The sequence below is a fragment of the Eriocheir sinensis genome, chromosome 14 (genome assembly GCF_024679095.1).
Source record: "Eriocheir sinensis breed Jianghai 21 chromosome 14, ASM2467909v1, whole genome shotgun sequence".
Classification (NCBI taxonomy): Eukaryota; Metazoa; Arthropoda; class Malacostraca; order Decapoda; family Varunidae; genus Eriocheir; species Eriocheir sinensis.
The window spans coordinates 12572753-12585305 of record NC_066522.1 but is presented as its reverse complement, the minus strand read 5'-3'; the positions used below and the strand labels follow the sequence as shown (position 1 = coordinate 12585305).

Sequence of the window (12553 nt, the reverse complement as noted above, 5' to 3'; positions counted from 1 at the left end):
GTTTAGATGTGTTTCCTGCCAGCAGGGAGGGAGTCTCTTATAGTCACCTTCATTGCACAACTACCCTTTAGGAGTAGTAGTAGGTCATATCTACTGATCTCCGCTACTAGTGCTGCTAAAGTATCCTTTCTGCCCTTCTGTCCTAAAACAATGTTGATTTTCTTTGGTAAATGATAACACTTCGCCTCTGACCATCAAGTATGCCTGATTGACTTCAGAGTGTTCTTGTAGGTGGGGCGGTGAACCGTGAACAGAGGGGAGGGAGTATTTAGTTCCGGGGAAAGAAGAAACTGGTGGATATGGGAGGTATATGGGGAAGGTTTTGGTGGAACTGGGAGACAGTGGAAAAGTTTGCAGCGTGACTAGCTGATGAGGCGTTGCTTAGTACGGGAGGGTGTGCTAACGCGTCAGCAGGTGAGCAGACGAAGAATTGGTGGAGATACTGCTGTGTTTGAAAGAGGTCGTCCATGGAGATGGTAGATCAGGGAGGCTTATTAGCACTGCAACTCTTTCGGTTACTCTATCAACTATTTCCGGGAGCAGCGCCAGCAGCCCTTTTTGTTTTCTCTTTTATTTTTTGCCATTCAGTTGTTTTCTTTCCTGAAAAAAAGACTGTTGGATTGCGTAAAAGTTAGTGTTGGGATAAGGGAATAGATAAAAGGATGGTGAAGGAAGTGGTGGGCAGGTAGATAATTAAAAAAAAAAAAAATATATATATATATATATATATATATATATATATATATATATATATATATATATATATATATATATATTATAAATCAGCTGATTATTTAGTTGCTAAATAAACGAGCAAATGAGTAAAAATACGACAAATACACACATAAATCAATAAATAGCTAATCTACAAAAAGTGAATTCAGGCATAGCTACTTCAGTGCAGTGGAGACCAATTTGATTACTAAGGCCTTGGCGATTGTTACTCACTGTCACGCTACCAATAGAATGGCTTCATAATTAGATAAAATCGTTGAACGTTTACCGGGGCGGGTGGTAATCTTTAGGTGAGGGCGATGGTGAGGGCGAGGGTTCTCAAAGGAAGAAAGGGTGAGGGTGCCTCTCCCCGCCCCCCGCAGGCGTCGATGGCTCGGATGTCAGTCTCAGACAGCGTTCGTCCATTTGGCAGCAGAGCAGACATGCGTACGCGTCATACCGTGCATGTGCGGGTGCTGAATGCAGCAGCGTGTGTTTGTGCTGTGTAATACGACTGGCCATGAGGGTGAAGGACCGCCATCCGTCTTGCTGCTTAACCTTGAAAGTCCATTGAAAATGACAGACGGGAGTACACTCACGTGGGGATGTTTCTACCACCCTTTCTACACTCCATCATTCGATATGGAAATTATATATATATATATATATATATATATATATATAAATATATATATATATATATATATATATATATATATATATATATATGTATATATATATATAGATATATATATATATATATATATATATATATATATATATATATATATATATATATATATATATATATATATATATATATATATATATATATATATATTGGAAGAGGTGCTTAATACTCCTCCTCCCCGATGTGATATGAGAAAGAGTAAACAAGCAGGAAATAACAGATAGTAACTATTTCCTTTTTCATTACTTTTCTCTTTCTCCTCTTCCTCCTCTTTCCTTTTCTCTCTTTCTTCTTCTTCTTCTTTCTTCTTCTTCTTCTTCTTCTTCTTCTTCCTCCTCCTCCTCCTCCTCCTCCTCTTCTTTACTTCTTCATTTTTTTTCTCTTCCTTCTCTTTCGCGTTACAATTTCACACGCAAAATAGTTATCGTGGAATTTTGTAATATTGTGCAGATCAATAAGCTTAGGAGCGTTTATCAATACCCTTCTTCCTCTTTATCTTCCTCCTCCCTTTGCTGCTCCTCCACCTCCTCTTCTTTTATCTTCCTCATCATCAATGCAAGCGACTATATAACTAACACCAGCGGCACCAGCACCAATCATCGTCATCATCATCATCATCACCGTAATTGCAACAGCCTTCATTTTATGCATCGCAATCATTGATAATATCCCTCACCATCCACTTCGAATACCTCTCATTACGCCTCCATAGTGTAATAACAACAACAACCTCTCGCACATACTCCTCGCATGCCCCGTTGAAAAGAAACACATCATCAATTCATCATCATCATCATCAGCAGCAGCAGCAGGAGGAGTTGCCCGGCTATAATACTCGTGGACGCTGACGAATTGATAATAATCAGCCTCCTCGTCACCACTGTAAGGAGAATAAGGGCAGTGACGCCGTTGTGCCGCCGCCTCAGTGTGTGCGTCGCCAGCAGAGCAGAGAGAGAGGGTTCGCGAGGCAGGGTGTAAAGGGCATCTATATAGGCCCCAGAAAAGAAGGGAGAGAGAGAGAGAGAGAGAGAGAGAGAGAGAGAGAGAGAGAGAGAGAGAGAGAGAGAGATGGAAGGAAAACTGCATAAAATTGTGGAGAAAAGAATATAAAGTGAGAGGAAGGAAGGGAAGAGATATATAGATAGATACTAGATAGATAGACAGATAGATAGATAGATAGATAGATGGAAAAATGGAGAGAGAGAGAGAGAGAGAGAGAGAGAGAGAGAGAGAGAGAGAGAGAGAGAAATACTGCAATAGACTATGCAAGACCTCTGAACTTTTAAAATGCGAGATGATAAAGTCGAGGTATACTGGGAACATCTTTTTTTCCTTTACTTTACGAGAGTGCATTCCGCATATTTATCTATCCGTCCTTGCTGGTTCTCCAAAGGTTATGACAAGTCTATAGGTATTCTTCACAGACTGTTCAGGATGCAATGAAATTTTATGGTTTTGATTTTGGAGTGAATGTTATTTTTTCTATCATCATCATTCATATTTTTAGTGATTTTCGAGTGAGTGTTTTTTTCCTATATCATCATCATTCATCATATTTTTTAGTGATTTTCGAGTGAGTATTTTTTTCTATCATCACCATTCATATTTTTAGTGATTTTCAAGTGAGTGTTTTTTTCCTATATCATCATCATTCATCATATTTTTTAGTGATTTTCGTGTGAGTATTTTTTTCTATCATCATCATTCATCATATTCTTTTGTGATTTTCGAGTGAGTATTTTTCCCTATCATCATCATTCGTCATTCATATTTCTAGTGATTTTCGAGTGAGTATTTTTTCCCTATCATCATCATTCATCATTCATATTTCTAGTGATTTTCGAGTGAGTATTTTTTCCTATCATCATTCATCATTCATATTTTTTTAGCGATTGTCGAGTGAGTTTTTTTTCCTTATCATCATTATTTATCATTCATACTCTTATTGCCTTTCGAGTGAATATATTTTTCCCCCCTGCCTTCATTCTTGTGGTTGGATGTTATCGATATGTGGTCATCGTCGGTGTGAGTGAAGGTGAAAAAAATGACACTAAAGAATATTCCTCCTTTAGTGTTGAGTGTTCCATATCCTCAAACATTTCGGAGCTTACAACCCACAAATGTTCAGGCTTTCGTAGAGTTTGTGGGCATTTCCAAGGACGCTTGTGCACTTCCTAAATAGTAGTTGCGGAAATAATGCCAACAGTAATAACAAGAAAATAATAATAATAAGAGTAAATAAAAGAAAATCTCATCTCGCTCTTCATAAATATTAGTCGCAAAAATAATATTGACAGTAATAACAGCAAAAGAACAAAAAGAAAAGTTAATAAATGATAATAACAACAGGAAGAAAAATAAGAAGGAAAAAAAATACAAAATTCGCGTTCTTCCTAAATAACAGTAGGATAGTTCGACAAGGCTTTTGCATCATGAACGTGAAGAAAACTCATAAGAAACAGGCTAATCTCCTTCGTTGTGGCCTTTGGAAGTCTTTGTTGTGAGAGCCGAAAGCGTCTGAGATTACGGGGCTGCAGTGTGCAATCTCTTCATTTAACGAATTGGGTAAACAAGAGTTGACGATGGAAAGGCATCATGCGCGTGGTTGGGAGATAATGGAGAAGACAGCTGAAATCAGGTTTTGTTTATGCTGCAAATTCCACATAAATAGGTCGGCTAGACGGTTTGGCTCCAGCGCTCTCGTGACGCCGCCCGACATTGCACGGCGTCAGAAAAATTATTACGGTACCACCACTATGCAAATGTGTACCTGACTATGCATGTACTAACGGACGCTCGGATTTCGCTTATGCTCTTCCTAAATAACAGTTGCAGAAATAATGTCAACAGTAATAACAAGAAAATAATAATAATAAGAGAGTAAATAAAGGAAAATCTCATCTCGCTCTACATAAATATTAGTCGCAAAAATAATGTTGACAGTAATAACAAGAAAAGAATAATAAGAAGAGTAAATAAAGGAAAATATCATCTCGCTCCTCATAAATAATAGTAGCAAAATAATATCAATGATAATAAAACAACAGAGGAAGAAAAACAAGAAGGAAAAAAAATACTTCACTCGTGTTCTTCCTAAATAACAGAAGGAAAAATAATGTCAAAAATAATGAGAACAGAAAAAGAAATAAAGAAAAAAAAAATCGCACTCTTCCACAGATGCAAACTTAATAACAAGAGCTAAACTGATAACAACAAGAGAAAAAAATAAGAAAAGATAAATAAAAAACAATAGTGCTCTTTCTATATAACAGTAACAAAAATAATAACAACAATAATAATAACTAAAAAATGGAAGAAAAAAGATGTAAAAAAACTCGTTCTTCGGAAGTAACAGCAGGAAAACAATAATAACGATAATGACAACACAAAAAAAAGAAAAAAAAGATGAAAACAGCAAAATCCCGGTGTTTGGCTAAAAGTTGACAAAAAAAATCCAGAGAAAAGGAAAGAAAAAAAAAATCAGCAATTGTATTATTAGCCAAGGTGAAGTTACAACTGATGAAGAGATAATTCGCTTTCCTTATTTTTGGTAGAAATTCATTATAAAATCAAGCTATTCACAAATACCTTAAAAAAAAAACTTACAACATACCATTAAAAAAAAACAAAAAACAGATTCACTCCCGACTCGCGTGCTGTGTGTGTATGTGTGTGTGTGTGTGTGTGTGTGTGTGTGTGTGTGTTGCTGACTCCCCCGACTCCTGTATTGCAGCAGCATCAGGGGACGACCTACTTGCCGAGGTGGGCGGTATGACTGAAGCGAGTAAGCGGGCCGATGGGCTGCGGCCGCTGGTGATGGCGCTGGCGGCGTCGGGGCAGCTGCACCACACGCTGGACAGAACGCACTCCACCGCGGTACGTGCCTCGCCGCCCCTGGCCATGTGGGCGGCGGTGGTGGCCCTGTGGTGCATCGCCATGGACGTCGTCTTGCTGCTGGAGGTGAGGGACACAGACCACACGCTGCTGCTGTCGCTGATGAGCTACGGCTACGTCACCACTTCTGCCTGCTACCGCATCATGGCCGCCACCAGGAGCGGCCGCCTTGCCCGATTGCTGGACCGCCTGTATGCCCTCGACGCCAACCTGGCAGGCCTCAGGGAGAGGCGGCCGCCGGTGCTGACTGACCCCCTGGCGGCCATCAACATGGCGGCGCAGGTCGCCCTGGGCGTGTCCATCATGAAGGTGTTCAACGTCCACACAGCCTACCACTGGGCGCAGCTCGTGCTGGTGGTGGGCAGCATTGTGCTCACCACCTCCTTCTTCAAGTCATCCTTCATCCTCCTGTCCTGGGACCTGCGGCGTGCTCTGGCCACCTCCCGCACTGCTCCGCCCGCCCACGAGAAGGGAGGTGTGGCCGGGGGGCGCCGCTGCGAAGGCCTGGATCTGCCGCGCCTGCAGGCGGCCTGCCTGAGGGTGAGTCCACGTCTGGGCTGATTACTGAGCCAAGCATTTTTAGATCATCTGTCGCGCCCAGGACACAGCAACTTTGTTAACTTTGGTATTTGCTGGAGCAACAGAAGTTACATAACCATTGTAGAATTTATGAAATTAATGTTACGGGGAAATTTGACATTCATGACAGCCAGTCTATAACCATATGAATAACATGGATGCAGTCTGTGTAGTCTGTACAGATAAGAATAGCACACAATGACCTACAGACGTAGAAACATCAAACAAAGAACGATTAAACAAGCTTATCTGACTCGTTCAATAAAGCGTTGACTGCGTTGCAATCTGACTTAAGCATTTTAATAGATAAGGGGTTTAACAAAGGCGGTGTTGATAAGGTACTTACACTAAGAAGAAGTGTTAGGATGGCAGCAAAGGATTTAGATTCATTCAGGTTCAAGGAGATAAAAAAAGCAAATTAAACATTTCTGTAGTTAACGAAAAACCGACTGAAAGAAGATGGCTGATGATTATGTATGGAGGGGAGACAGCTTACCATGCGCAGGGTGACGGTCCTCTTCCAGTCAGCTGATCCTTATACTTTCTATCTTCCTGATCTCTCGACGATCCCCACTTTCCATTTTGTTCGTTCCAACATTTTTCCATTCATTTTATATTTTCATTTTCGATAATTAATTGTTATCATTCTTTTTTTTTATTTTTCTTTCATTTTTCCTTGATTTTTTTTAGTCTGTCCGTTTAATTTTTTCACTCATTATTCACTTTTCATTTTCATTTTTGTCGTACATGTTTAATTCATTTTTCATACATTTTTCATTCTGTCCGTTCTTATCTTTTTTCTTTCATTTTTCGTTTTTCATTTTCATTTTTTTAATTAGTTGAATTAAAATTTTCAATCATATTTTTTTTCTTTGTGTCTGTTCCAACTCTCATCACCCACCTTATTTTTTTTCATTTTTTCATTAACCAGTAAGTTCTCTTTACTATTTTAATGAATTTTCTTTCATTCTCTTACCTCTACCACCTCTCTATCCAGCTTTTCCTTCTTCTCTAACCTCAACTCTCTTTTTCTTCATCTTCCGCCTTCCCTCAGGTGGAGGAGGCGAAGGAGGCCCTGCTGGCGTACCTGGGGCTGCCCGTGGCCCTCCTGATGTTGGGCTACAGTATCGTCCTCATCTCCACCTTCTGCCTCTGGTTCCGCTTCGGCGTCACTCCGCTCATCTTCTTCACCAACGCCATCTCCCTCGTCTCCGGAATGGCCGTCGTCTGCAGCGCCCCCCAACGTCTGAGGGAGGAGGTGGTGACAGCGTTCCCAGTTCACCGTACTTAGCATTGGCACATATTTTCAAACATTTCGGGGCTTGGCTTGCACACACACACTGGATAAGGTTGTCGTAGGAGTTGTGGGTATTTCCATGGGTAGTTTAATGACTCTGGTGGTAGTTTGACGCTTCCTCTGTAGGCTACCATGAACGTGAAAAAAACACTCATGAAAACCCGATTAATCTCCTTTTCGGGGTTTGGAAATAGTTGATGTGAAAGGCGGAAGCGTCTAAAAATAATGCATACCGCCCTTAACACAATGTTGGCTCATATTCGCAAACATTTCGAAGCTTTCACGCTCACATAAGACAAGGCAATACAAAAAAAACAACAACAACGCAATAAAGACACCTCTCCTCCCGAAATTGACCTCTCTTTCGGCCACCTCTTTTTATTTTTATTTTAAGAGCAGCGAGTAGCGTTTTTATTTTTATTTTTATTATCATTATTGTTTCCTTTTTGGTGCCCTTGAGCTGTCTCCTTTGTTGTAAAAAAAAATAAAAAATAAAACCACAAATAAAACAGAATCAAACAATCAAATAAAATAAAATACCAGTAACAGAAAACACAAATAAGGTTCAGCAATTCGCACAGTGTTTCCATGGGTAGTTTTGTGAGCAAGGAAAAAAAAAAAAAAAAAAAAAAAACCGCAATAGGCTAAACGCATATAAAACCACAAATAAAACAAAATTAAACAATCAAATAGAATAAAATACCCGGAACAGAAAACACAAATAAGGTTCGATCAGCATTTCGCAGTGTTTCCATGGGTAGTTTTGTGAGCCTAGTGATAGTTCGACAAGGCCTCTGCACCATGATTGTAGAAAACACTAACGAGGACGCGACTAATATCCTTTTCGGCTTTAGGAAAATTTAGTAGTCGATGTGGGAGGCGGAAATGTCTGAGAATACTGCCCAACATTGTATTTTCCGGTTTCTGATCTATAACTATTGCAAGAAAATATCAATAATCAACGTTTTTAATAATTATCTGAAATGAAAACATCGTTATTTGTGTGGATACGACAGTTTTGGATGCAGAAGCGATGTATGCAATGTGCTGCGTATGATAATCTGATAACGCTATAGTGGTGACAGTGTGCCAATATTATGTAAGACAATGGTCAAAATCAATGGTCAAATCAGCTTCATTAACTTTGCCTTATACTTCCACTCGTATAGAATATCTTAAAAATTAGATTTTAGATGGTAAGTTTGAATGAATACCGTTATTTGTGTGTGTGGGGGAAGGGTGGTATTTTTTTAGGCAGAGACCGATAGTTAAAATTAATATTGTGAGTACGATAATATGGTAGAGCTTCATGGACCGTGCTGATGGTGTCTGGCGCTTGACACACACACACACACACACACACACAGGATGGGGTCTGATAGGTTCCTCATTATGTTTTCTTTGTGCTGTCAGTCTTCGTTCGCACTGAAACGTTGATAAAGCAAGAAAACAGAGAGAGAGAGAGAGAGAGAGAGAGAGAGAGAGAGAGAGAGAGAGAGAGAGAGAGAGAGAGAGTGCTGTTTCGGCCAAAATAACATAAACTGTCATTACACACACACACACGTTGCGTTTTCCCTTTCACCTGTGTGTGTGTGTGTATGTGTGTGTGTGTGTGTGTGTGTGTGTGTTTGTGTGTGTGTGTGTGTGTGTGTGTTCCATCATCAGCCACACATGTCCAGTCACCTATTTTTTTCTCTTCCTTTTCCCATTTTCTTCTATTCCACCACCATCACCACATCCCTTCTCCTCCACTACCATCACCATCTCCCCTCCTCCTCCACTATCATCACCACTTCCATCCTTCTCTATCTTCATCACCATCTGGCATCTTCCTCCTCCTCCTCCTCCTCCTCCTCCACCAACTCTCATTCTCCTTCATTACCACTTCCATTCTTCTCCACCATCATCACCATCTTCTTTCAACCTCCTCCTCTTCCATCTTCTCTCATTCTCCTACATCATCACCTTCCCTCCTCCTCCTCCTTCATCACCCCATCTTCCTCTTTACCCTCCCGCAGGCTTCCGAGGTGGAGAAGGAACTGCTTTTCTTGAAGGGACCATGCGACCCCGACACTCACCACCAGGTACTACTACAACAACTACTACTACTACTACTACAACTACTACTACAACTACTACTACGAATGATACTAATGTTAAAGCCATTGCAATATAATCAATGATATTAATGATGATAATAATAATAATAATAATGTGTTAATGATAATAATAACAATGAAAACAATATATACTCGAAAAAATAAGTTTGGACAGTGTGTGTGTGTGTGTGTGTGTGTGTGTGTGTGTGTGGTTCTGCATGCACACACCTGCTTGGCTCCCTCCTGCAGGTCTGCGTCGTTCTGGCAACACTGCGGCGCGTGTCTGAAATGAGTGTGAACGGTGTGTACACGCTCGGCAGCCACAACATCTTGCAGGTCAGTCAGTCAGCCAGTCAGACAGTTCAGCGATTAGTTAGTCATTTAGAAAGTCAGTTAGTCAGTTAATAGGTCATCCATTCATTCAGTGTCAGTCATTCAAGTCATACAGTAAGCGGTCAGTCAGTCAGTCAGTCAGCCAGTTCAGCAATTAGTCAGTCATTCAGAAAGTCATTTAGTCAGTTAATAGGTCATCCATTCAAGTCAGTCAGCGGTCAGTCAGTCAGTTAGTCAGTCAGTCAGCCAGTCAGTCATTTCAGCAGTTGATCAGTTATTCAAATCAATCTTTCATTCATTCAATTAGTCAGTAAGGCAATCGATCAGTTAGTAAGTCAGTCAGTCAAAGTCATAGTCAGTCCCAGAATCAGCCAATCAGTCAGTCAGTCAGTTAGTCAATCAGTCAGCCAGTCAGTCAGTTCAGCAATTAATCAGTCATTCAAATCAATAATTCATTCATTTAATTAGTCAGTAAAACAATCGATCAGTTAGTAAGTCAGTCAGTCAAAGTCATAGTCAGTCAAAGAATCAGCCTATCAATCAGTCAGTCAGTCAATCAGTCAAGCAATTAGTTCGTAACCTAAACCGCAGTCAGCCACCCATTCAGCCAGTCGGCCAGTCAGTCAGTCAATCAATCAGTCAATCAATCAATCGGTAAGCTAAATCACAGTTAGTCAGTCAGTCAGTCAGTTAGCTAGTACGCCAGCCAAAGCTAAATCAGTAAACCAGTCTGTCATTCATTCAGTCAATCAATCAGTAAGTTCAACCACAGTCAGTTAGTTAGTCAATAAGTCAGTCAATCAATCAATCATCAATCAGTCAATCAGTCAGTCAGTTAATCATTTACATCTCTCGTGGATATTATTGTACAGGTCTTTTCAGGTGTTTCTCTTTTTATTACCAGGTGAAGGCGGATGTTTGTTGTTGTTGTTGTTGGGGGGGGGGTGAAGGGGGAGGGGGAAGGGGGGGGGCTGAAGGGGGAGGGGGAAGGGGGGGCAGCTATGTTTGTTTTCTTGATAAGTGTCGATAAGAATGTTGTGTTGAAGGGGGAAGCACGTGTCTGGCCGCTCTCAAGTAATTTAATGCTGAGGTGTATAGGTGAGGAGTGGTGCCCCCCCCCCCCTCTCTCTCTCTCTCTCTCTCTCTCTCTCTCTTGAACTGTTACTCTTTTTTTTATAAGATTGTGTATATTTTAAGGTAAATATACACGTGTCTTTTTTTTTTACTGTTTTCCGTCACATTAATAGTAGTAGTAGTGGTAGTAATGGTAGTAGTAGTAGTAGTAGTAGTATAGTAGTAGTAGTAGTAGCAAATAGAGAAGAATCTTGGGCAGGCTAATCTAAAATCTCTAATCTTCTTCATAGATTAAAAAACGCTCCCTTCTCTCTCTCTCTCTCTCTCTCTCTCTCTCTCTCTCTCTCTCTCTCTCTCTCTCTCTCTCTCTCTCCAGGTGGCGGGCTTCGTAACCACCTACCTCGTTATTCTGCTACAGCTCCCGAGTAGCCTAATAAAAGAAGATTCCAACCACTGAGAAGACCCACCACCACCACCACCACCACCACTACAGCTGCGAACATTACTGCTTTCTATTCCCTCCCACACTCACTCTCATTCAATTATGTCTTCTTAATAAGTTCTTGCGCGTTGTCTGTCTAGTCCTACACACATTTGAAGATTATAAGGCTCGAAGTAGGTTATGAGGATGAGGTATGAGGAGTAGGTTCAAGAGAAGAGCATTTGGACTTGTCTATTATTGTCTCTCCTCCCGAAATTGACCTCACTTTCGACCACTCCTCTTTAGTCTTTTATATAGGAGCAGTGATTAGCGGGCTTTTTTTCATTGTTCCTTCCTTCCTTTACTGTAAAAAATATATAAGTGATATGAACATGGCGTCTCAAACAGTAAAAATGATGTGAAGTCCAGTATATTAAGTTTGTGCCAATGCTGGTAATAACGCCATCAACTGCTATTATTTGTTCAAAGTCTGTGTTTTAAGTTACAGGTACTACAGTCACTTTTAAGCCATCGCAAACCAAGTCTTCGATCCTGTACTTCTACCTGTGAATGTTGTTTCAAGACACCTCTCCGAATGTTTCTAGTCTCTATGTTTTGGAGCTTCTTTACGACACACTTTGCAGAAGCAGCGTCAGTGGGCTTTTTTGTATCCTTTATCTATTTTTATATTTCTGGCCGCGAGCTGTCTCCTTTTCTGTAAAAAACTAAATACATAGAGTACTATATAGCCTAATAATTTCCGTCTCTCCCACACGTTAAACAGATCTTGAGTCTACTTTTATTTCGAATCCATACTGTGTGTCGGATAAGCCATACAATCAAGGGAGATCTATAACTTGTCGTTTTACCTAAAATATGACAGAGAGATCAGCGTACTGCATGTGTGCACATAATGCGTATTGCGTATACCTCTTTTTCGCACCTCTGATGAACGTGTAATTTTAGTAATTTATAACACTTATTAAAATCTCTCTCTCTCTCTCTCTCTCTCTCTCTCTCTCTCTCTCTCTCTCTCTCTTGTATCAGGTTATTTTGCCCTTTAGATGCCTCCTGTACGATTAATAAATAATATATGCAAAAAGAGTCGTGTTTCCCCTTTTGAGAGGCTTGAAGGCACCGCTCACAGGACGGGCATGTGGCATTTAACTTGTGACGTTTTGTTTGTTGGGGGTTGTTGGGTTGAGCCTCGCCCTGAGTACTGGCGCTCGCTGGCCTGAATACCGTGACAAACACCCTTGAGTAGCGTGTTGTGGGTGTCACCAGACGGAGGATGGACGCTGAGCAGGCCTCCTTCTCGTGGCCCCTTCCTTCCCCTGCCATCCCCTTCTGCCAGGCCACGCTATGCTCAGCTGACGCACACACTCCCTCGGCCAGCCCTTTGCCGTCCCTGCTGATTAGAAGGATGAGAAAGGACAGAAGTGGGGGAGGCA

General features: G+C 40.9%; 1 protein-coding gene across 2 annotated transcripts; it reads left to right on the top strand.

Annotated features, from left to right (window-relative positions):
* Positions 1 to 4892: 4892 nt before the first annotated feature.
* Positions 4893 to 12165, top strand: LOC126998686 (uncharacterized). 2 transcript variants are annotated; one of them, XM_050860687.1, is made up of 5 exons: positions 4893 to 5839; positions 6933 to 7136; positions 9194 to 9259; positions 9524 to 9610; positions 11058 to 12165. In XM_050860687.1, exons 1-5 carry the CDS (start codon positions 5072 to 5074, stop codon positions 11136 to 11138), a joined length of 1206 nt encoding a protein of 401 aa, XP_050716644.1. In that variant the 5' UTR covers positions 4893 to 5071; the 3' UTR covers positions 11139 to 12165. The 2 variants fall into 2 exon arrangements, with proteins under 2 accessions (XP_050716644.1, XP_050716645.1); XM_050860688.1 differs by lacking the exons at positions 9194 to 9259; positions 9524 to 9610; positions 11058 to 12165 and having other exon boundaries at positions 6933 to 7559.
* The last annotated feature ends 388 nt before the right edge of the window (positions 12166 to 12553 follow it).

What these genes read in the sequence shown, in the direction of transcription:
- LOC126998686 (XM_050860687.1), top strand. Translation starts at nt 5,072, where the DNA reads ATGTGTGTGTGTGTGTGTGTGTGTGTGTGTGTGTGTGTTGCTGACTCC. An exon ending in TGCAGGCGGCCTGCCTGAGG is followed by an intron (nt 5,840 to 6,932) that starts GTGAGTCCACGT and finishes GCCTTCCCTCAG; the next exon opens with GTGGAGGAGGCGAAGGAGGC. An exon ending in CCCAACGTCTGAGGGAGGAG is followed by an intron (nt 7,137 to 9,193) that starts GTGGTGACAGCG and finishes ACCCTCCCGCAG; the next exon opens with GCTTCCGAGGTGGAGAAGGA.